This window comes from Sceloporus occidentalis, unplaced genomic scaffold (assembly GCF_023333645.1).
Source record: "Sceloporus occidentalis isolate IW3139 unplaced genomic scaffold, rSceOcc1.0.p SCAF_2, whole genome shotgun sequence".
NCBI classification, from domain to species: Eukaryota; Metazoa; Chordata; class Lepidosauria; order Squamata; family Phrynosomatidae; genus Sceloporus; species Sceloporus occidentalis.
The window spans coordinates 241,631,101-241,657,077 of NW_028316982.1; the positions used below are offsets into that span (position 1 = coordinate 241,631,101).

The following is a 25,977-nucleotide window of genomic DNA, read 5'->3' on the forward strand; positions in this document are numbered from 1 at the left end:
TTAACTGTTTAAAATAATATTTTTATTTAATTATTTTTAACTTTTATAAATTAATGTTTTAGCTTGATCTTATAAGCCACCTTGAAAGAAAGCTGGGATATAAGGTACAAGGTATAAGGACTGTACCTTGAAAGACCTATGGATTCCTGGAACAGGCGTCCTGCCCTGTTGCCAAAATAAGACTTTCCAATACACATTCTTGCTTCCAAGAGTGGATGAATAACTTTGAAGATCAAACGTAATAGCTTCTAAATTACTGAAATCTGACATACATTATTTTATTATCAAATACAGTAATATAGCTGTGGCCTGCAGTTTGTACAGCTCTGTCAGCAAACCTGTTAACGTAACAGACCCTGTGAGTTCTCCAAATCACATTTTAAAACATCATGGCTTCTAGTCCATCTTCCATGAACTTCTTATAGAGTGCCATGAACTTAGCTACAAATGCTTCAAGGTGATAAATTGCCTTGTTGCCCAGCTGCAATCGGTGCTCATAGAAAGCTGCCATCTGTGCAACGTCTGCTTTCAGCTGCCCATCACAGTTGTTCAGAAGTTCAGTCAGAAGACCCTAAAAGAACAATATTAAGATTTAGCATTAAAATATATTAATATTCAATCAGACAACTATGCTGTTCTGAAAGATGCAACCCCAGAATAGATAATATAGAAACTCAACAATTCATAAAACCTCTAGGAATCTGGCATTCAAATGAAAATTCTGGATTTGGGAGAAGTATTTTGATTTCTTTAAAATGGTTTTGGTTATTTATCACATATGAATTATTCCATATATACCTAGAATCCTCATCACTATTTCAATCTCATAATCCCAAGTAATTATGCTAGAATCACTAAAATGCAGAGTACCATGAATGCTGAAAAATGACTCTCTTTTCCTTTACTCTCCACTCCCACCCCACCAACATTTAAACATAATCTCTGTTATTAAACAAATTAAAAACCAAGACATCAATTACCTTTATTATAATCTCTGGAGGGATGCAATGTGTTAAAAGTTCATAAAGTCTCCCACGAACTTCAAGAAGTCTATTGAAATAAAACCAATAAAATGTCTGTTCACTGTATTGACTATTAAATTACAAAATAAGAAAACATCAGTTCTGAGAACAAATCTAATTGGGCAATGATTATTGCTCTCAAAAAAAGAAGATTCAACCTTTAAACTAACCTTTCAACCAACCTTTAGGTTCTAAAGGAATTACTTATGTGTTTCCTTTGTCTATCATTTTTGTACATAATTTGCCATTAGCATTGGCAGCAGCAATATTACTGATACAGTCGGCTCTCTGTTTTTGATTCTTTATCCCAGAGTCAATCATCCGCTGATTGAAAATATTAAAAAAAACTATATAAATTCCAAAAAGCAAATACTGATTTTGCCATTTTATATAAGGGACACCATTTTACTAATCCGTTGTATATAATGGGACTTCAGCATTCACAGATTTTGGTATCCATGAGGCGTCCAGGAACCAAATCCCAGAGGATACCAAGGTCCCACTGTAAAAAAATTCTGTTGCTTATACAACATCCTCTTTCTGAATTCATTTGTAATCTACAGGGTGCATCTATGGGTTGCATCCCCTAAGGCAGACATGGGAATCATATGGCTCTCCAGATATGATTGGACTGCAAGTTCCAGCATCCCCATCCAACAGAGCTAAATATGAGGAAAGGCAGGCGCTGCAGTCCAGCAACATGATTCCCACCCCACCTTAATCTATTCCTCCATTCACATAGGCAGGAAGCAATTACCACCAGTTCTCCTGTTATCTATCATTACCTGCACTTTATCTTATTCTGTTTTTCCTATTCCCAGATATAACTATCACCTCAAAACAGATTGCTAATATTTCAAAATCTGGAATATCATTCAGCTATGGTAGCTGCTTACACTTGCTTTCCAAGGCTCTCTCCCTCCATTTCAGCCTATGCTACCTCACAATACAGTGTGGGGGGGGGGATTGCTGCTGTCCAAATACAAAGGATATGCTCTAGAAATAAGGTGCTATTAGAAGCAAATAGATAAGAGAAGGTACAGGATAAGGATGCCTATGTATCTTTAAAATATTTTCATGATAATTAGTCATATAATCCTAGGCAGTCACCTATTTTGAAGTTTAAAAGGATCAATGAAACCATATTCAGAATGTAATCATATGGCTGCCAAATTTTGTAGCTGGAGTTTTATAATGGTAACAATACAAGAAAACAGAAGGCTGTTAAAGAGTTCTATTAAGATCAGCCGCAAAAGATGTGACTAACAATATCACCAATTCACAGCAGTAACGATTAAATGCTCCAAATTCACCATGACAGGCTGTCCTTTTATTTCTGCCAATGCAACATTATCTACAGCCAGTCAAACGTTTGGCAGCCATAACAAGGCTAGAACAGCAGTGAATCAGCACCAAAACCACTGCACTTCATAGCTGAAAGGGAAAGTTTTATAGCACTATGCAAACAAACAAAAAGGTGCCCTCTCATCAGTTCCAGCAGGAAATGTATCATTTCACTGAGCAAGCAAGTTTGTTTTGTAATAGCTTGGTCAGTACAGTACAGCAGTACTGAGGAAATACAGAAGATGGCTACTGATATCTCAGGCAAGTCGTCTTTCCCACTTTGTCCCATCACAACTTGCTGCCTAGAAAATACCAAAATTGTACTTACTCCAGCTATTTCTTAAAATCAATTTTAGCTTATCGTCACAAAGAAATGAAAATAAAAGATTGGAAAGAGGGGATGCACTTCAACATATAACCATGTACTAAAGACAGCTTTTCCCATATGCAACTAGACTTTTTTTTCACTGAGAGCTTACAAGCAGCTACCTGAATCCATTCAGAGACTTGGTAAAATCTGACCCAAGAGACCAATGCAACAAAAACTAGTGTGTTATTTTTCATGTGCTAGCAAATTATAATATTTTTCTAAAGATGCATTTTCATAAGTCCGGGGAGGAGATTATTAGATGTTACTATCTGCAAACTATTTTTTGCTATGGAAGATAAAAAGCTGTATTATACTAGATCAAACCACTTCCCTATCCAGCACAGAAATGTCTCCTGTGACTGACCGCATAATTTCAGGATATCAAAGGAGTTTAACAGACAAGGGAAATTGGAAGTATAATCCAATGGCAATCCGAACACAATCATGGGGTTTAACGTTATTGCATGACAGACTACCACACACAATTTTGGGCAATGGGAAGTCAGTCCGAACACAATCATGGAGTTTCACGTTATTGCGTGAGAGGTGATCACATGCAATTTTGGGCAATGGCAAGTTATTTTCGGGCAATGGGAAGCCAGTTCGAATGCAATTCGCATTCACGTATATTTGCTGAACTATGCATTCTGGCCCCACTTTCTTTTCATTCAAAATTAAGAGAAATTCCTCCTGTGTGATAAAATCCAAAGAGAATGAGAGCATTCTCATTTGAATATAAGGCAAGCCATGCCGAGTAAGGCCAAAGTCCTATCTAAGCCAACCATTTTCTTCTCACGTAAGCTTGTGGGAAACCCATAACCAGGACATAAGTGTGACAACACCATCCTACTCAAGTTCCTTAAACTGACAGCAGTAATATTTTGATACTCGAGGTTACATACAGCAAGCATCTTGGCTAGCAGCCATTGAGTCTTATCCTCCATTAATATGTCTCTAAAAACAATGGAGTTGGCAGACCATCACTCCGTCTTGTGATTGTTATTAACTACTGTCAGGTCAGCTTCAAGTTATGGTAAGATTATGAATAAGAGACCTTCAGCCACCACCCATTGGCTTTACATTTTCATCAATCTAGCAACAAGAACTTCCAGATTCATTTCCCAGGTCACTGTGATTTCACAATTCACCTTTTTCTCCCTCCTTCCATTTCTCTCCTTTTTTCATCTCTTTTTCTCTCTTTGTATATAGTGGGATTAGGACTATGAGGACAGGTTTTGCAACTCAACTCTCCCTGTGGGCTGAACCTATCCAAATTATCAGTTTTGTCAGATCTATCTCAACCAAAATGATGCCATGACATTGCCAGTCAGCATTCTGGCCAAAATACAATCCAAATCAGAAATGATGTGAAAATACTGATCAGTGTGGGAGGTTACTATGACCTACTTGGGGGTATTTTGGCATGTCTTGGGATTAAAAATCACCTGAAAATCACATTGAAAAATTGAGAGATGATGATTGGGGAGAGACTTCAAGGGCTGCACTTTCCGTATTCTGATATATGCATGACTGAAGTGAGTACATTTTGCTCCCAAGTTCCCTATCATTTTCTACTTGCTTCCTTTTCTTAAAACCAAAGATGTCAGAGATTGAACCTGGATACAACACATTTATTTTTGGCTTCCAGGCTTATAAACCGACCAAGATTCCAGTGAAGAAATTATGTATTTCTCTATAAAACTTTTAAAATTCTGGCTTCAAAATAAATATACACTGATAGGGTATCAAAAGGATCGGTTTCTTTTTAAGATAATGAGTCTAATCTCTTTTGATGAGTACACATGCAGTGGCAAATCACAACTGAAGAGAAGGATGCAGGACATGGAGCCCCAAGGATGTTTTGTGGCCCTTACAGCCAGGCCTACTGTATAAGATTTCTGCCTATCCCTCTGCTACCACCAACTGTGAGGGCTTCCACATATCCCTCCGCTGCCACCAAATACGAGGCTTTTCTCTTATTCCCACTTCTGCCACCAGTGTAAGGACCTCCTCTTGTTCCACTGCTCTGACTGCCAACTGTGGGGATTGCCTAGTTACCCTTGTGGTTCCTGTGTGTATTTTATTTCTCTTCTATCCCCACTGGACACCACCATTCTTTATTAATTGCTACTACCAACACCACGCCTGAACTCAACTTTCCAATATGGAGTGTATAACACAAAAGAATACAATACAAAAATAATGTTTTATTGAACAGAATTTGAACATAACATTACCAATTATTTAATATCTCTTAATCACACCTTTCTCTCTCTCAGATTCATCTCCTAGCTAACACTGATTCTAATTCTCCTAACTTGCCACTCAAACTCCTAACTGCTTTAGCCATAACTAACTCCTAATCCTGGAAGATTACTGATCATGCAGTAATCTGATCAGTACACCAGCATTTTCAAAATCCCTTCAGACATTCCACCAATCACCACTCACTCCCAACAGCCCAGTCTCCCACCTGCTCTTACCTTCTAACATTTACTACAAAAGTGCATAAATAGCTATATTGCCTTAACATCCAATAAATATCTAATAAATGGAACATTTCTCTCTGAAAAGTTCAGCTCTCCAAACATCCCAATTTGTGGAGGGGAGATTTTTTGAAAAAATTAAAAGCAACAACTATAGATGTATTGTACCCAAATGGATGAGGCTGAATGCACAGGTATTTCTTCCATTTCTACTAAAATTGTGTCTAAAAGTAAGATGCAATTTTCCTGTATTTTTCCAGTATTTATTTAGCAAACTGTACATTAAACCATAAATCACCTAGAACAGGCTCTACAGGCAAATGGTTATTCCAGCTCAGACATCAGAAGGGCTGCCAGACCCTGAAAAACCCAGAGAAGTAAAGACAAGCAACCACCCAAAGGGAAGGTATTTCTATCATACATCAAAGGAATCACAGACAGAATAGGCAAAGTGGTGAAGAAGCACAACCTCCAAATGGTTTATAAACCGACCAAGAAAATCCAGCAAATGCTACGCTCAACAAAGGACAAGAGAGACTCTCTCACAGCCGCAGGAGTTTACCGCATACCATGCAGCTGCGGACAAGTCTACATAGGGACCACCAAACGCAGTGTACAAACAAGAATCAAAGAACATGAGAGGCACTGCAGACTGGGTCAGTCAGAAAAATCAGCAGTAGCAGAACACGTTACAAACCATCCTGGGCACAAAATGCTGTTTGAAAACATTGAAATTGTGGACCATGCCAACAACTATCAGGTCAGAATGCACAGGGAAGCCATTGAAATCCACAAACACTTGGACAACTTCAACAGGAAAGAAGAAACCCTCAAAGTAAATAAAGTTGGCTACCAGTCCTGAAGGACACCAAAACCAGGACTCAGCAAATACAAATGAGAAACCACTCAGGGTCAGAGGCTTTCCCAGCAAACAATGACCACCAATTAGCAGACACTAATCCTCTTTTGCATATCCTCTTACCCTGAGGAGGCCATCAACAATAAAACAATACACAGATTAACATGGGAATCACTCCTCCTCACCCAGGGTCAGTATATATATACCCACTCTCTTCCAGGTTAGCATTCTCTGAAGATGCCAGCCACAGATGCTGGCGAAACGTCAGGAATAAACTCTTATAGAACACGGCCACGAAAAACCCACAAAAAACTATAGTTTGCAAGTTGTTTGCAAGTTTATAAGACAAACTAGGAATCTACTAAATAAAAATGCTTAGCTTATTCCTCCTTCCAGTCATATAAGGAAAAGAACGAAATCCAACACTTCACAGGGCTCATTCTATTCATGTACATCACAATATATCACGTGTTATTGTCACTTGAAGGTGGAGTCATTATCTGAAACCTAGTTCAATCATCTTCCGGCCTTACATCCACTTCTTGGAAACAGTTTATCTCTTCCAGGGGTGGGCATCTATACAGGGCAAAGGTCAATTCTCCTGCTCAGATTCTGCCAAGGGTTACACAAACCTCCAGAATCCCAAATACCTCCATTTCCCTATGGAATCCCTCTCAAAATGGCAACAGAAAGCAATGTTCTGGAGTGCTTGAGGTGGTGTGGTGGAGATATTTTCATGGGTTTTCAAGCATTTGGGGGCCTTTCTACATAGTTTGAGGCACACATTGACAACCAATTACAGCTCGTGGGGCTTTGAGGCACTGGTGGCAGGCTTCTAGGACCATAAAAGTGGGGCCCAGGGACCACATGTGGCCCTTGGGCCACACTTTCCCATCCTACTTTAGACAATGGGTGTGCAGGTTGTGGCCCTCCACATGATGTTAGACTACAATGCCTATGAGCTCTCACCACTAACTAGGGCTAATGAAAGTTGCAGTTTAACAATATACAGAATACCATACAGCCCCCCCCCAACTGATGTAGACATTTTGCTGATGTACATACAGTATTAAAATTCTCATTTTTAATGTCAAAGAATGTCATACATTTCACAATACAATGAACATCCACTGAAACCCATCACACTTGCTTACCTCTGTGGTGTCTGCTCACTAACAATGGCATTTGCTGTTTCTCTCAGATAAACCTCCCAGTCTGTCTCAGAAATGTCTTGATCAGGAGTAAAAGGAAGCCTGCAATATGATAAGCAAGAAAGAGCAGCTCACCACAACTGCCTAACAAAAACAACATCCTGTATCCATTCAGCCATCTTAACTTACTGTTGTACTCTGCAAGCCTCACACATCAGAAGAGCCTTTCGGAGATTCCTGCCAGACTTTTCTGCAATCCTCTGAGCCAGTTCGTGAGGAAGAACTAGACCCTCCTTCTTACAAACACTAGACAGTATGTTGCAGATCTAGAACATTAATAGGATAATTCAGTTGGCCATGATAAGCTGTTTTTGAACAAATTAGCAGCTCTACACTAAGTTTGAATTCTTGTAGGCATAACTATGGGGGAAGGGATGTAAATTTGAAGGCACAAAGGGACCAAGTTTCAAGTCATGTTTGCAGGCAGCCTGTAGCCACATTCATCTCCAATCAAATATTGTTATATCTCCCCCCCCCGCCCCCCCAATTCTGGCTGGCATGAGCCCACCATGCCTTCACTAGTAGCCCTAGGCAACCGTAACTGCAGTAATATCACAACTTGCATGCAATCTTCCAGCCAGGGATCCTTTCTGCCACTTGCCTCAGAGAAAGCCCCCAACAGTAATTGTTCCTATCATGTGCTTTCTAAAGCAAAAGGAAATTGCATTTGGAAAGCTGTTTAGAAACTTCAACAGGTCCAAAATGCTATGACCAACTGTGGATTAGTGTTGGTTAGTGTTGGGAACATATAATCCGCTTGTTGAAACAGTTTTAGTGACCATCTGTACCTTTCCAGGCACAATTCAAAGTGTTGGTAATGAACTATAAAGCCCCATGTGCATTAGATTGGGACTATCTGGTTGATGTTATCTCCCCACATAAGCCTGCACAAGTTCTGACCACCTCAGGTAAAGGCCTTCTCTTGGTCCCACCCACATCACAATAATGTTTGCTGATAGCACAGGCACAGGCTTTCCCAGTGGCTACTCCAAAGCAGTGGAACACCTTTCTATGGAAACCTAGGTTGGCATCCTGTGCTCTCCTTTTGGCCAATAGGCAAATACCTTTTCATTTAGATAGGCTTTGGCTGCTAACTAGTTGCAGGGTTTTGAATAGCAAGATGCTGTACTTTTTTCTAATTGGTTATTTTTAAAATGCTGTTAAACTGCTTTTAATTCAGTTGTTCACTAGTTTTTTTCTGTTATGATTAGCTGCACTTTGTTTCAAATTCTTGTAATCCATTTTGAGTCCCTTGCTGAGAGAAAGCACAGTATAAATTGAATTGAAAAAGGGGGTACTCTGTTTTAGTCTGTGGTATAGTTTCAAGAAAGAAAAGGATACAAATAAAAAGATAATCATTCCAGAACAGCATTAGATGATGACACAAAGTCTTGAAACAGTACACTTGGACAAACTTTAACCTACATCTCCAATGCTGGGAGCAGGCACTCTCACTGCAAGGCATCTGCTTCTGATAGGTGCAATGACTTTTGAAGTAGAATTGCAACAAAGAATTAATCTGCATGTAGCCATATATTTCTCCATTGTCCGTCGCAATGCATGCTGGGCATCTTTTGTCAGTTTGTCTACCTCTGTCAACAGCACCACTGGAACAAAGGAATAAAAGGTCACCCTTAAGCACATTTTCAGAGACTAAGGCGTGATACAGAGCGCCAAAAAGAGGCACCAGGGAGGCGCCTCTCTTTGCTCCGCAGCAGCGCCGCAGCAACCAAATTGTGTGACGCTGCTGCACAGCAAAAAAGGTGCGCCCAGAAGTGAGCTTTCCTAGACTTCAGTCTACTTCTTGAGATGCTTTTGGTGAGCATCTGAGGAAGTAGACTGAAGCTTGTGCTGCCAACATCTTTCTTTCAGTTAGTCTCAAAGGTGCTACAAGATCTCTCTACATACAGATTCTGCAGACTAACAAGGTTATATCTTTGGCTTCCATAATGTTATAGGAAGAAAAGGAAGCCTGAGCAGGTAACTCCTTTTGCTTTTCAAAACTATTTCACTGTTTTGCCAGCCCCACTGACAGCAATAATCAAAAACACCTTGGACAATTCAGCTTTGTCAATTGGGGGAAACTGGTGGATTAGATGAGACAGAGGCAGCTGTAAAAGATTACTGCATAGCTGATTTGCACTGCTGCAAATCTCTTATTTTAAGATGTCATAGTAGTGATGACATACTGTAAATCAATAGTAATGTGAATTGATTACTAACAAAATGGATGATAAACAAAACCTCTAGATATTGGTGAAAAATAAATTTGAAACTATGAAAATGTCTGGTATGTCACACTAGACTATAATGGGGAAGTGTGCCCACAATGCTGCTCCTGCAGCATTCTGACAAAATCTTTGTGCAATGTTTTCTTTTGTCTCAGACTCCCATCACTATCACCTTTCTATATCACAAAGAGAATGCTGATCCAAACACCAATCTAGCAGCCCAGATGCTACATTAGGCATTGACTGGTAGCAACAGTGGAGTTTCTTCACCATCTGATAATTCAAAGAAAGCAGGGTTTTTTTCTATATAAAATGAAAACCACCTCTAACTTTTTGAAAATACATATACAAAATGTGTGGGGATTCATATCGCTTAAATTCAAACAAACCTTCAGTCTTCTGGCTATCATGAAGCTCATAGTGAAAATTAAAAAAAAAACCAGCTACAGAATATTCCTACAGGGATACCAATACCAAAAATAAAAAATAAAATGTAACTACATGTAACTTAATTTCCCAATTTTTTTCGCTTGGGGAAAAAAAATCAGGAAAACAGCCCCTGCTCCAACATTTCTTGAAAGTTTACATCTCCAAATATGAGAAGAGAGAATGAGTCAAAATATGTTATCACAAACCAAAAAACTGATTACATGTTTAAACTTAAGCAAAGTATTAAAATGCATTTTTCTCCAATCATATATCTTTTACAGACCTTTAAAGTCTCGCTGTGTGCTTGTCTCAAGTTGCTGTGATTGTGCTACTGTCTTCAGTAATTCCTGAATAACAACACGGTCACTGTTTCCTGCATCACTGAAAAAAAGTTCAAATAAAAAAGAATAGTATAGGTTTCCCCACATACAGTTTGCATATAACTGCAAAAGGATTTCCATCAAACTACATTAATGCTAAAACATCTACTTCCTTATTATATAGTGAAGATTCCTTGAAGTTATTGTCTGGTTTCTTAAGAAACTGACAGACATCAATAGAAGTGCATAATTTCTACAGCTAATTATTAGACATTCAGACCTGACTGCCAACATACCTTGGGTTAACTTCAAGATGATAGTTGCTTGCAATAGTACTAATTTCAATTTTCTTTTTAGATGGTGCCTGAAATGAAAAAAATTAATTAGATTAGAGCTGAAGAACCGTAACTAACATAACTGAATATTTCTATGTGCAGAGCAGATATTTCAAAAAGCACACACTTATACCACCCCAGCATCCAATGAACTGAAATAATTTAAAGACTTAGGGGCTAAACAGATGAGCTTGAAGTGCCGGCATGAGGGTGTGGCATTTTGACATGCGCACCATCACACTGCTCACCTAATGGCATGACGGAGGCATTATGGCACTCCGTTGGCACAGCATTTAGGCATGCTGCACCAAAGGAGTGCCAAAAAGCCGTCAAGGTAAGGGCACCTTTTTGCCAGTGCTAAAAGGCGTGGCATTGTGCCATTCTTTTTAGTGCTTGCAAAGCGTCAGATTGGGGCCACAACATGCAGTTGCTACGGCCCAATCCAGCAAGGAAAGGGAGTTGAGATGCTGCTCCAAAGGGGGGGGGGGGGCTGTTTTGCCCCTTAATGGCACCAAGGGTAGACTGCAAGAAAGAAATGGTTAAACAGAGAAGCATAGCATGAATAGACAGAAGGAGGAATTGAATGCAGGAACAAGATAATATCATAGGTTCAAAGATGCCAAATATAACAGCACTCTAAATCACTTGGAAGGAAAGAGATCATAGGAAGTATTTTAGTTGCACTTATGTATCACAAAAAAGACATAGCTGTGCATTAAATTTGCATGTGCTAATTTACATGTACATGTGCATACTTGGGAAAAGGGCAATAATTCACTGAGAGGGCACATGATTTGCATGTAGTGCTTCCTGGTTCAATCCCTGGCATCTTCAGATAGGGCTATAAAAGCTAATGTGTGACAACCTCAAAAGTTGCTATCAGTATATGTAAAAATAACTTGAATTAGACAGACTGACAGTCAGAGTCATAAGAATCACATAAATTTCCAGTGTTCTTCCAATTAATGTATGTGTATGTGTCTTCACGTTCCCATGAATTCCATAGTGTTTTCTTAGGCAAGGAATACTCAGAGGTGGTTTTGCCACCTGAAATGTAGTCTACAGCACCAAGTATTTCTAGGTGGTCTCCCATCAAAGTACTGACTCTGCTTTCCAAAATCACACAGGATCTGGTGCCTTTAGAATATTTGGGCCAATTAACCTAGAAATACAGTACTGCTCACCCAAGTAGGCAAAAACTCTGACCAGGTGATTTGTGGGCCTGCTCAGCCTGATGTCCACATATGGGCCACTAAAAGATGATAGTTGCTAGCAACAGTACTAATCTCAATTGCCCAGGCTCTGAGATCATCAGGAGAGGCCTTTCTCTCGGTCCCACTATTGAGGGATGGGTATGAAAGAGAAAGCCTTCTCAGTGGCTGCCCCTAAACTTTGGGATTCTGTTCCCCGGGGTGGCTAGAATAGCCCCCTCCTTGTTGTCCTTCCATTAACAGTAAAAAAAAAACAAAAAACTTTTTATCCTAACAAGTTTTTAAAACATAAAGTTTTTAAAGAACAAGGTAGGGATGCTATATCGTTTTAACTAAATTGCTTTTAATAGCTTTTCATCTTTTTAATACAGTGTGCCCATGCCAACCGCAGTTTGCCATCCGCGATTTGAGCTTTCGCTGGCAGCAAGCTTTGGCTTTTTCAATGGACATGAGTGCACGCGATGGTGCGAGCGGGAGCGCACACCCATTGATAAGAACCAGACATAAGGTCCCACGTTTTCTGCTATCTGTGTGGGGGGGAGTCCGGAACAGATCCCCCATGAATAGCAAGGGCACACTGTATTCTGTTTTATTCTTTTAACTTGAAGTTTGAATTGTTTTAGTACTGTGACTAGTTTAATTCCATTTTAATGTTCATTTTCTGTATATTTATTATTATTATTATTATTAACCTTTATTTATAAAGCACTGTAAATGTACACAGCGCTGTACATACAATCTCAGGCTTACAATCTAAAAAGACATGACATAAAAGGAGAAGGGAAAGGTAGTAGGGCTAATAGGCTAATACATAAAAATACATAGCAATACAGGAAATGGTTCGATAAAACAGGCACCAAAAGAACATCAAATAGCAAGCGACAATTTTAATTGTATTGCTCTTTTAAATTGTGAGTCCTTTTAAATTGGAGGGAAACATGGGATGATGATAGTACTGTACTACTACTATACTTGCAGCTTCTTTATTTTGTATGTCATTGCCAACTACAGAAATTAATAATCAGAGTACTCCACACCAATATACTATCCTGAAACATTCACAACAGACAGAGAAAGAATTAACCTCCTGCTACAGTAATTCAACTTCATCCAGCTCACATCACTCAGTTTAATGTTTTATAGCAATGCTTGCCTATAGCTAAATGGCAAGAGGTCCCTGGATAGTACAGTACTATTGAAATAGCCAACAGGAACAGCATCCAAGATTTTGAAAGAAGAGAAATTCAACTGTAAATTACTGGTAGGTCTCCTCTGTATTTCCATCAAACTCTACGTAACTCTGTTTACATAACAAAGTACACCCTCCATATGTTCTCATAGAGCTTATTACTAAAACTGAAAAGGTTAAATTAGATTGAAAAATGTCCAATAGGAAATTGGAATAAAATCACTTGTATTCACTTTGCACGATGCTTTGAAAAGCAGGAACAGTTTCCTCCAAGAACTCTGCCAATTCCTGAGCCCACTGATGTGCCTTTATTTTAGTTTGCTGATTAAAATGCAAGCCTTTCCAAAAAATCTTTTCAGCTGATACAGAAGGTGAATTTTTAATAACAGAATTTCCAATTGATGTTTTACTCCCCAAGCTGCTTGCTATGCAAAAAGCTCATCCTGATTATTGAAAACATTACTTCAGAAATACTTCTTAACTTGTTATTACTGGTATGTGAGCAAGCAACAACAATTAGTGAGCGAAGACCACAATAAAGCTGAACTGCTTTCTTGACATAAACAAAAGGAATCACTCTGAGGAAGCAGCAAATCTAAGTGCTAGCCTAAATTATGTTCAGTATCACACAACTGCAGGGAAATAAGAGCACTAGCATATCCTTGGCAATGATCTGCCAAAGAGAACTCATACAGCACAGTGTCCATAGACCAACCATGCACTAACACATGATAAGAGAAAGAAGTAATTGGGTAAAGTAATCTGTGATGGATCTCCTATCCAAACTGGCCTCACAGCTCCAACCCTTGGGTTCCTATCACTCACCTTGCCCTTTTACCCTTAAGATCACTCCCTGAATCTGGTTCCCAGGCCTCAAGGTAACTTTTATACTAGACAAGTGGCTGAATTGATTAGTAGATTCAATGTAGTTAAGCATGACCAGTCTTCTTTGTAAATTATTAAATTAAAATATCCAGATGTGTAGAAAATAAAAATAGTAGATTCATTGTAGAACAAATCCAATAACATCTGGCTTTATGCTGTTTCTACATATTGTTTAAGCATAATGTCCAGATCACAATACCTACTACTTCCTCTCTGTCCCAAACTGGCTGGATCATGTCTGGAGTACTATGTCATTATAGGAATCACATTTTAAGAAAAGTCCTTGACAAGATGGAACATGGCCATAGGAGAGTGTTCGGGATTATGAGAGGGCTGGAAACCAAATACCATCAATTCCACTCTTAAAGACTTGAACTCCTTAAAGTTTAAAGAGGGGTTGACTATCCCCTGGGTTCAGCCAATTGACTCCTCTTCCCAGATGAATTCTTACAAGTAGCTTGCCTACATGCTAGGGAGCCCTGGTGGCACAGCGGTTAAATTCTGGTACTCGGCTGTGAGTTCGATACCAGCCAGGGTCTCCAGGATCTACTCAGCCTGGCATCCTTCTGAGGTCACTAAAATGAGTACCCAGCTTATTGGGGGCAATTAGCTTACATGTTGTAAACCGCTTAGAGACTGCTTAGTTCAGTATGAAGCGGTATAGAAATGTAGCTGCTATTGCTATTGCTACATGCTCAGGCCCCAAACATCAATACAGGACCAAACAAATGAAAATGAAACAGACACTTACTGTTATGATCTGATGTTCAATCCTCAGCTTCTCTACTCCAGATCCATACAGCTCTCTCAGCAGACACATTATTCTTGTCTTTTTTCCAGCTCCCGATGGTCCATATACTAAAAGATGTGGAAAGTCACCACACTGAACCTGCCAAACAGAATACAACAAAATAAAATTATAGGAATTTAATTCCTTACTGCGCTTGTAGCAATGCCAAAACTTTGATCACAATACATATCCTGGTCTTGTTCTTGTTGTTGTTGTGTGCCTTCAAGTCCTTTGCAACTTATGGCAACCCTATCACATGTTTTCTTTTTAACATGTTTCTGGGGGGGGGGGGGCACTGCCATCCTCTGAGGCTGAAAGATTATGACTTGTCCAGGGTCACCCAGGGGATGGTCAAGCAGGGATTCAAGCCATGGTCTCCAGGGTCCTAATCCAGAGCTCAAGCAACTACAGCACACTGGCTCTCATCCTGCAACAGTTGTGAAGGACTGTAAAGCTAATGCGGGAAGATATCCAGGTATACAGCTCCCCACATCGGCTTTAGAGTCCTTCACAACTGTTCCAGATTCCTTTTGAAAGCCACTGATGTTTAAAGGAAGACAAAAATATACAAAGAAAGAATGTTCTGGAAGATGTAACACTTCTACTTATGAGACTGTAGAGACACCCAGCATATCAGGACTGGGTCTCTGTGGATTAAACAGTTGTAAATGCAGCCCAAAACAGAAAGTAATTTCCATCTCATGTTAGATACTATACAAATCCAAGTCCAGAAGCATCATAAGGGAACATGAAAAGAAATTTGAAGGGCACGCAGACAGTAATTGAATCAGCATTAACATCAATATACTGATCTCACATATTTTTGGTAGAGCTATAGCTCTTTGCCTCTTATCACCAACAAGGCAGGGCCAGGAAAGACTTCTGTCTGCAACCCTAGAGAAGGGCTGAGTTAGGTGAATGCAATAGCATCTGATTCAGTACAAGCCACTTGAATATACTGCTAGTGAAACTTACATCTGAGTAACAGTTGCCATTATCAAGCTATAATGGTCTTAACAGGCAGCACTATTGTGGTCCCTCATTTATTTCCCTCAAATGGGAGCACCAGTCTCCCCAGTTGCTTACAATTAATATCTGGTGATCCATTGACCCTTCCTTCCACATCAGGTGCATCCCACACACCCAGGAACCTGCCCCTAATTCAAGTTAGTTTTGGGTGACTAGATCCTGCTTTCCAGGCGGAATGAGTTTTGGATCAGAGACGCCAAGGCTTGACATCTCTGCCAGAACCTCTTAAAGCAAGATATGAGATCACTGGGGTTAACTTTGCTGCAAGAGAGTAGTTGCATGTATTATTAAGAAAGTAAGGAGTGGTCCTATTTCATTTGGGGCCTGGCAAACATTTCAGCAGAATGGCATCTAGCCAAGTCCTAATCATTTCCTTGGCGCAGACCAAGCAAGAAAGCCCTCAGCCTGAGCAGCGAGAGAGAGCAAGGTCTGGGGCAAGTAAAGGGCAGCCATTAGGGATTAATGCCTACAAGGAATATTGCAACTTGAGGCTGCCTTAAAATGCTTTTCCCCTCTAAACTAGAAGCGTTTTTGCTGAAGGACTGGTTGACAGTTCACAATGAAAAACAACAACAGCCATCTTTAGAAAGAGCACTTATAGATGCTGTGGAGCTGTAATGTTTGTGTCACAGAAATGCTGAAACAAATGGGTTCAAACCGGGTTATTTCCCCAGTGCGGATGCAGCTAAGGATGCCTCTCACCAGGTTCCGGAGCTGCGCCGCCTGTTCCCGGTGGAAGTCCAGCTTGCTAAGGGAGGAAGGGCGGTACTTGTCCACCCAGAGGCTCATGGCTGCCACTCTTCGCCCCTCTCTCCAGGAAGAAGAAGAAGAAGAAGAAGACACAAACCGAAAGGAAGAAGACAGAGGAGGATTGAAAAAAGCGCGCGCGCACGGGAGCGAGCACGCAATCCAAGCGCGCGCGGGCCACGCAACCCAAACTGCGCATGCGTGACCGGCTTCCTAGCTCTAAAGTTGGCGGCGGCGCTGGCCGCCATTTCGCGCTAGTATTCGCCTCCTCCTTTCTCTGCTACGGTGGCCGCTTTGGGACAAAAGACAAAACTTAACAAAAGCTTTGGAAAGGTGGGGGAGGCGATTTGAGGGTTAGTGAAGCCACTTTATGTTTCAGTGATATACACACCATACGCAATGCATTATGTTTGAGTAATGTATGAACTTGCAGCCATGCACCATAAACAGTGCATTATGTTTCAATAATGTATTGTTGAGAGACAATGTGGTGTAGTGGTTTGAGCGTTGGGGTTCTGACTGCACATGAAACCCACACTGGGCGAGTGACACTCTCTCAGCCTCAGAGGATGGCAATGGCAAAACTGAAGAAAGTTGCCCAGAAAAACCCATGATAGGTTCATCTCCTGATTGCCATAAACTGGAACTGACTTAAAGGCATACAATAACAACAGCAACAGGAGGTAGTGGTTTGTGGGTCAACAAAATGCCTCAGAGGATGGCAATGGCAAACCCCCTCTGAACAAAGTTGCCCAGAAAAGAGAAGTTCACCTCAGGGGTTGCCATAAATTAGAACTAAAAGGCACACAACAACAATGGGAAGCAGTGGTTTGTGGGTCAATAAAAATGTTGAGAGACAGTGTGGGATTCTAACTGGAGGCCAGGGTTTGAGTCTCAGCTCGGCCATGGAAACCCACTGGGCAGTCACACTCTCTCAGCTTCAGAGGATAGCAATGGCAAACTCGCTCTGAAGAAAGTTGCCAAGAACACCCCATGATAGCTTCACCTCAGTGTTGCCATAAATTGGAACGACTTGAAGGCACACAACAACAACAATAGCATTTACATTTCTATATCGCTTATCAGTGAACTCGGCACTCTCTAAGCGGTTTACAATATGTAAGCCAACTGCCCCCAAACAAGATGGGTGCTTATTTTACCTACTTACTAAATGATGGAAGGCTGAGTAAACCTTGGAGTCCCTGGGATCAAACTCACAACTTTGTGACTGCAGTACTGGCATGTAACTGCTGCACCAGCAGGGCTCCAACAACAACAATGGGAAGCAGTGGTTTGTGGATCAACAAAAATGTTGAGAGCCATTGTAGTGATGTAGTTTTAGTGTTGGAATAAGCCTTTGGAAAACCAAGGTTCAAATTCCCACTCAGCCTCGGGAAGTAGAAATATGAGAAGGTAAAGGAGGAGGGAAAAAAGAAAGGAAGTGGGAAATTATAAGTAAAATTAAATGTTCAGTTAGATTTACCTTGGGACTCTTCCCACTCTTCCCGGTTTTTTCTATTGTATGTTTAAAAAATTATTTCTATTATCATTGTTGTTATTAAGGATTTTCTATAGGACTGTTTGCATTCTCTCTACTCCATTCGGAGAACCAGAGGATAGGTGATTATAGATTTAAACAGAGGGGAAAACAACACACATGTTCTAAAAGAGAACTCTTCTGAAGAAGCAAAGAGAAGAAAAATGAAGGAAAGTAATCTGTGATAAGGGGGGGGGGGGGACCAAGAACAAAACAAGATAAAAGGAAAAGGAAAACATATGCCAGTAGAGAATGGACATACAAGAAGAGTGATTAAAGAAAAAATCATATCCAGGGGCAGTATATGAGTCAGGAAAAAACGATGTATTAGTCAGTATATTAATTTATTTTTAAAAAAATTAAGAAATCCACAACTTGGTTTTAATAATATAAGCTCAATAAAATTAAAAGTAACAACAAATTCCCACTCAGGAATGAAACCCATGGGGTGACCTTGAGAGGTCACACTCTCTCAGTATCAGAGGAAGGCAATGGCAAAACCTCCTCTGAAGAAATTTGCCAAGAAAGCCCCATGATAAGTCTGTCTTCTTGGGGTCACCATAAGTCAGAAACAACTTGAAGGCACACAACAATTTTAATACAGGGGGTACTTGGTCAGTTCCCCTAGAAGTTATTGAACTATTATTACTGCCAGAGAGCCAATGGGGAGGAATGCTGGGAGGACAGCCACACTTATGCTTGACAATAGTACATGTGAAAGGGATCTAGGTGTCCTGATAGATTAGAAGTTGAACATGAGCCAACAGTTTGATGCAGCAGCTTAAAAAGCCAATGCAATTCTAGGCTGCATCAGTAGAAGTATAGTATCTAGACCAAGGGAAATAATAGTGCCACTCTATTCTGCTTTGGTCAGGCCTTACCTGGAATACTGTGTCTCGTTCTGGGCACTGCAGTTCAAAAAAAGATGTTGACAAGCTGGTGCATATCCAGAGGAGGGCAACGTAAATGGTGAAGGGTCTGGAAATCCTGCCTTATGAGCAGAGACTTAGGGAGCTGGGTATGTTTAGCCTGGAGAAGTGAAGGTTAGGTGATATGGTAACCATGTCATGATTGGCTAATGTAAGGCAGAGTGATCTGCAGGAGCTCCAGGCCATGGATGGCTAGCCTGCTGATATGGCAAACTCACTATAATGACAATTCACAAGGAAACAGGATCCAATAAAGGCAGTTTTTAGGTGAATGGATAAATGTAATGACGTAAATGTAATATGCAACTATGTAGCTGAATATAATAAAGCCAGAGGCAATGCAATTAAAAGGCTAAAATGTAGCATTGGTGTACTGAAAATCCATCTGAATCCTGCCCAGATATGAAGCTTGGCCAGTAGTCAACTTCCTGTCTTTCGTTTTCTTTACAGGGTTATTGTCACACTGCTCATTAAAAAGAAAGAAAAGAAGAAGAAGACAAATGTAAACATAATAAGAACAGCAGGACTGTCTCAAGGGAGTCAACCATGTCCTTGCTACATGTCCACAACTGGATCCTACATTAATATATCTGTATTTTTTTTTCTGTTTGGAGATTTGGCTGAGCAAATATTTCTGGAGTAAAACTGGCTTTCCTTGATGGTTGGTCTCTGTCAGCTGTCATTCTGGTTTAGAATGATTGTCTTCTCTCCCATCACCATTGGTGTATGGCTGCAAGTGAATTTCTCTGTGCATACCAGAGGGCAGACTGCTAATTATAAGAGAAAATGGGCCCTTATAAACTGACAGATGGTTAGAATGTTGGCAGGCTGATGTCACCCCAATGAAATGAGACAGTAAAAAGAAGCAACACTGATTTCATGAGACAGACCCAGTTTTAAATATATTAGCCTTAAAAATTTTGCCTACTGAAAACAACCCCTGCTCTTTAACAGCTCCGAAGCACCCACACTCTTGTTTTGCTTCTCAAATGAAGGTGAAAGACCAAGGCTGGGGTTAAGTAGATATGATAAGGAGCTTTATACAGTGCATGAAGATAGAAGTTTATCCTTCCAGCTGGAATAGCTGGAAGAATAAACTGTAACCATGACTTTATGTATTTGGCCAAGGGGTCAAACTGGAGAAAGGAGCAAAATGAATCAGTGACAAAGCTGGAGGAAAAACTACAGCAATGGCTGGAGAGCAGGCTGGATGTTCAAGATCAAGATGTTGTCAGATGTGGAATATATGTTCAACTGGGAAGAGGAGGAGAAGGCAATCATGGAAACAGAGACCACAAAGAAGAGCAACTCACTATGACTTAAGAGGTTGTTACCCAAAGAACTAGTCAGGGGGACTGTCAGCATTATTCCAAATGTTGGGGTAATCCTCTTCCCAAATAAACATATATTCCACATCTGACAACATCTTTGTTCAGGGAAGCTTTTCAGTAACCTGATTTGACGGTTGATAATGTATTTTAATGTGTATTGTTCTATAATTAATTGTTTTAGGATCATTTTAAAGACACAATATCCATTTCCCCAGAATCTCTCTGAGCCCATCTCTACAAGGATTCAGAAGCATCCTGGGGAAACAAAGATAGTAGTGATAGCTACTACTGCTACTTCACTTCTCTTGTTTAAGGTTGAGTGCCAGTGCCCTTCTGGCAGCTTTGAGTTGCCAGGTCAGGAACATCCCATTCTCTGACATTTCAGGAACAAAATAAGAGAGCAGAGGGTGGGTCCATGCGATATCAAGAGATGAAGCAGTCAAGGGTTTCAAAGTGGTTACTGAATGACTGGAAAACTGACTTAGAGAGTCTACCAGTATAGTCCTACTAGATGACAACTTGCCCAGCTTCCCCAAAGTTCAGTCATTCTGAGCACCAGCTAATATGGATCTGAGGGGGGAAAGGCAAGACAAATCAGTCATATTCCATCATTTATTCAGAGTTCCAGCACTGTTGCTTTCCCAGCTACACATTATTGGTTTAATTGTTGCCTTGAGGAAAGCACACCCAAGAAAAAGAAATATTCTCCCTTAATTACTGTCATTAGTAACAGGCCCAGTGATATCTAGTATATTGTCAAGCATTTTCTGTACCTTGGATTAAACATTGATCAGAAGCGAGACTACAATCAAGAAATAATAAGAAGACGTGCCTATAGTATGCCCCCAGGATGTACTAGGGTTAGGAAGGGGCGTCACTTCCTGACGCCCCTGACCCTAGTACGGACTGGGTCCGTAAAAATGGCAACGCCCTATAAACAAGGGTGCCGCCATTGCTATGTCACCACTGCGCCGCCTCCAAACGAGGCGGTGCGGAAGTGATGTACTTGCGCCACGTGAGAGCGCCTGGGCACTCTTTTGGCGCGCGTGGGAAGGAGCTTAGTTTCGGAGCTCCTTCCAGGATTTGCGTCGCAGCCTCTACATGGCTGCGCAAGCAACGCAAATCAGAAAGGGGCTGAGCTGCCCCTTTCTCTTGGTCCTTGCCGCCATCTGGTGTCCTTGGGGCATAAAGCCCCAAGGACACCCCTTTCCAGGCTGCGGGGAAGCAGCCTTTTGCTGCTTCCCCGCAGCCTGGAAAGTGGCGGATCGGGGCCTCAGAGGCTGCCGCTGTGGCAGCTGAGGCCCCGATCCGGTGGAGAAAGGCCGCCCCAAACGGCTTGGAAGACTTGGAAGGGCAGCCATGAAAGAACTGGATGAGTCCCTAAAGTGTAAAGATGTACAACTTACTGAAGTCTGAATCATCCAAACCACTGAATTTCCTATTACCGTGAATGGATGTGAGAGCTGGACATTGAAGAAAGCTGACAGAAATAAAATAAACTAATTTGAAATGTGGTGCTGGAAAAAGGTTCTGAGGATATCATGGACAGTCAAAAAGACAAGCAAATCGGCCCTTGATCACATAAAGCCTGGGTACTTTCTGGAAGTCAAGATTGTTATTGTATATTTGTATTTAAAAATGTTCAGATGTGACAATGATTTGCTAAAGTAAAAAGTGGTTGCAGCTGAAGGCAAAAAGTCTAGGCTGGAAGACAAAGTGTTCAAGGACAACGGACGAGACAAAATGTAAACAAGACATGTTTTTGTTTGTACTGTGATTGGTTCCTATGTTGCATGGTAACTGGTGGGAAAGAGGCTGGACTTATATGATGACTTCGTGGGAATGTTTATTCTTATGAGAGAACAAAGACTGATCTTATGTTCAATGTTTTTTTCTGTGAGTACGGACTTTGAGAGAAAGATGTGTTGTACAGTATTTAGCTATTAGCTCGTGTATATAGCAACTAAGACAATAAAAGCCCTCACTGAGTGAAGCTTGCTAGTATTTGTTTCTTTAATTAAGCAACTGTTTCACTAGGCATTGTTCCAGCAATCTGAAGCTTGTGTTGGAGTTTGCTTTGATCCTGAGTTCCAGAGAGACTGCATTTACATCCAGTTTGGAACCACGGGGCAAGAGACTTCACCCAAAATAAACAATTTCTAACAAAGATGACAAAACTAAGGCTGTCATACTTTGGTTACATCATGAGAAGGCATGACTCACTAGAAAAGACAATAATGCTAGGGAAGGTAGAAGGCAGCACAAAGAGAGGAAGACTGCAAGACAGATTATTGGATTCAGTCAGGGAGGCCATGGGAATAAGGGCAGAAATAGACAGGCCAAAATAAAGCTGCTTCGGGTCACTTTGGAGGTATGCTGTTTAAATGACACATGCATCTTAAGAGGCCAGAAGCTGTGTTAAAGCTGCGCTCCAGTCCTTAGGATGCATGCATCATTTAAACAGCATGCCTCTAAAGTGACCTGAAGCAGCTTTATTTTGGCCTGTCTGTTCGGGCCCTAAATTTACAGGACCTGAGCAGACCAGTGTAGGACAAGGTTTTTGGAGATGTCTCAACAGGGTCGCCATGAGTTGAGGTCAACATGAGAGCAGCTAACAATATTTACATTGGACTGCAGCAGCCCAGCTACTGCAACCACTAACACTCTACATTGGGCAACAGGCCAGTTCCACTGCCAGAGGATAAAATGACATAAAACAGACATTAGGAAGGGGAATACACAAAAACCAGTAGCAGAATATTTTGGTCTGCCTGACATTCCACCTCAGACCTCAGAACAGCAGTCCCTGAACAAAAGAACTACCACGGAAGATTGGAAAGAGAAACAGTAGAATTTGAATTTATCTACAGACCACAGTCCATCAACAGTAGATTGAACAACAACAAAAATGATTTCCTGGCACACTACACACATTTTAACATTATCTAACCCCCATCCTCATGAGGATGCCCTTGACTTGTTCATCACATCACTTTCTGTTTCCCACATTCATTCATTCTCCTTACTTACAGGCTGCAGCTTCCACTGTCATTGTCCCCCAATGACTGTCGCTAAAACTGGACTTGGCACTTTATTCCCATAACAGAGGATCCTGAATTTGAATTGACATTCCCACACACTAATGGCATATATATGTCCCTGGCTTTTCACTCCACCAAATGCATCTGAGAAAATAGACAAGTGTACAAGAGCTCATGCTGCCAATTTCTTTTTTCAGTTAGTCCCAAAGATGCTACAAAATCCCTTCACTTGCTTTATCCTGTGCATTTTAAAGGCAACCCTAATTCAAAGGTTTATAGCTATGCAACTATCTTTGTATTAAATGTTCTGTTCCTTAGCATACTAATTATTTTAGTAGGGTCTCTGCTGTACACACTATAACACTGGCTTTTCATGTCTCTAACTTTCTTTTTTCCCCTGTCGGATCATCTGACATATAGAAGCTTTTGAATTTCTAAGGGTTCTCTCGAGAACCTTCTTCATAAGCGATTCCTTTTCAAACAAAAGTTTTATTTCAAGTTCAACATCAGTTTGAGAAAAGTTTGCTTTTCTTTCAAGTTCTGATGTTTTCCACATCATGGTTGCCATTCCTTATGCTAAAGTTAAAGGCAAACGCCACTTGACTTCAATGGAGTGGGGAACCTACCCTTGAAGTCGAGATGCAGCTTTATGCAAATTGTTTGAGGCTGCAGATTTCCTTTTAAGTTTAAAACAGCAGAACTTGGTGCATTCAAGAGTGCACTTAAAAAAACTGAGCAAAAGAATCTTGATACATAAACTACTTCATGTATGTAATTGTATTATTCATATGCAATGCAAGTATTCAAAGTGCAAAATAAAGAAGAAAGATTTAAAACAATTTTCTACAACAGATAAGACTGTTTCTGAACTTCAGAAGCTGTATATTGTAAGGGTAGCATTACATATATTGCAACTTACTCAACAGTTGTTGTTGAGAACTTGAAAACATAACATAGGAGTCAGTGCTATGGTCCTAGTAATGACTGAGAAGAATTCCTTGTTCTTTTGTTTTGGAGTTAGCATACCTGGTTCCATTACCAGGCTCTCCAGATGTTGTGAAACAGCACTCCAAGCAATGCTAACCCCCAATTTCGCTAATGATGGGGAGTGACGGGAGCCGGAGTCCAACAACATCTGGGAGGCCACACTACAGCTACTCCTGCACTACTGGTACAGCATTTGCAAACTGTGAGGCGATATTCAGTGACCTTATTATTTATTATTTACGATATTTATACCCCACATTTCAGCCCTAAAGGCTCTCAGAGTGGCTTACAATTATTATTTTTAATTAGATGGTTTATTGCCCTCAGGCTTACAATCTAAAAAGACCATGACACAAAAGGAGAAGGGAATGGTGGTGGGGAAGGGATCAGATCCAGCAGTTCTCTCCCTCTGAGGCCTGGACCATCGCAGATGTACTAGAGGGAGGGCTCTGATTCTTATGCTTTATTAGTCTTATTTTGGAAGGCCAAGCATGACATTGCTTATGTAGACAATATTGGGAGGCTTGAGGAAGCCTTGAGGTTTGCAGAAGTACAGTGGATACTTAGAGGCAGTACAGAAGGGTGATTTGCACCTTCCTGCTGGTGAACTAGGACTAGATGAGGCTGGGCATTTACATGCCCAGAAGCCCTAGTCCGCCAGGAGGGGCAGGATTATGTGAGCATGGTGCAGCGCCCAAACAGCTCTGGAAGGGGTGTGGTCATGGAGCACTAATCGTGACCCTTACAGGAGGCTGCTTTCAGCAGCTTCTTTTTGCTCCTGAGAGGGAACGGATTGTTGGTTGCTGCGGCAACAATCTGAGCCAAACAGGGGCAGTGTTTTGCCGCCCATCTATTGAGCCCCTAAGTTAAAAAAAATGCAAAGGCAGCACAGGAGTGGGGTGCAAGAGAGCCAAATGTGAATTGAGCATTCTCAATGGCCATTGATTGATAGAAGAGGAAAGATACGTGAAAAGGTTGGGACAAGGTAATGGAATGGAGTTTCCAGAAATGGGATGGCTGGCAAGAACTACAGCCAGGAACATTCCATATTACCAATGTGTTTTTTTAAGTTTTCCAAAGAACCTTCTAAGTACAGATGCAATATTGCACAGGCTAAACACATAAGTATTAGAATAAGAGAGCATTTGGCAGGATAGAATTTCATAGTTTTGATCCATTCACCTTGAGGAGTAAGAGCGACATGATAGAAATATTCAACACTATGTGCAATTTGGAGAAAATAGATGGGGTGATTTTATTTTATTTTATTTTATTCTGTCTCACATGATACTAGAGCCAGGGCCAACAACTGAAGTTGAATGGTGGGAGATTTAGGACATAGAATCATACAGTTGGAAGAGACCGCAAGGGCCATTCAATCCAACCCCCTGCCATGCCGGAACTCACAATCAAAGCACCCCTGACAGATGGCCATCTCGCCTCTGTTACAAACCTCCAAAGAAGGAGACTCCACTACACTCTGAGGGAGTGTGTTCCACTGTCAAACAGCTCTCACTGTCAGGAGGTTCCTTCTAATGTTGAGGTGGAATCTCTTTTCCTGGAGCTTGCATCCATTGTTCCGTGTCTTATTCTCTGGAGCAGCAGAAAACAAGCTTACTCCATCCTCGATATGACATCCCTTCAAATACTTAAACAGGGCTATCATATCACCTCTTAACCACCTCTTCTCCAGG

General features: G+C 40.9%; 1 protein-coding gene across 1 annotated transcript; it reads right to left on the bottom strand.

Annotated features, from left to right (window-relative positions):
- Positions 1–262: 262 nt before the first annotated feature.
- Positions 263–16,560, bottom strand: RFC3 (replication factor C subunit 3). The gene is made up of 9 exons (XM_089508200.1): positions 16,414–16,560; positions 14,644–14,781; positions 10,569–10,636; positions 10,236–10,333; positions 8,718–8,899; positions 7,422–7,558; positions 7,236–7,334; positions 981–1,050; positions 263–571 (listed from the first exon to the last, which is right to left on the bottom strand). Exons 1-9 carry the CDS (start codon positions 16,498–16,500, stop codon positions 380–382), a joined length of 1,071 nt encoding a protein of 356 aa, XP_089364326.1. The 5' UTR covers positions 16,501–16,560; the 3' UTR covers positions 263–379.
- Between the last annotated feature and the right edge of the window lie 9,417 nt (positions 16,561–25,977).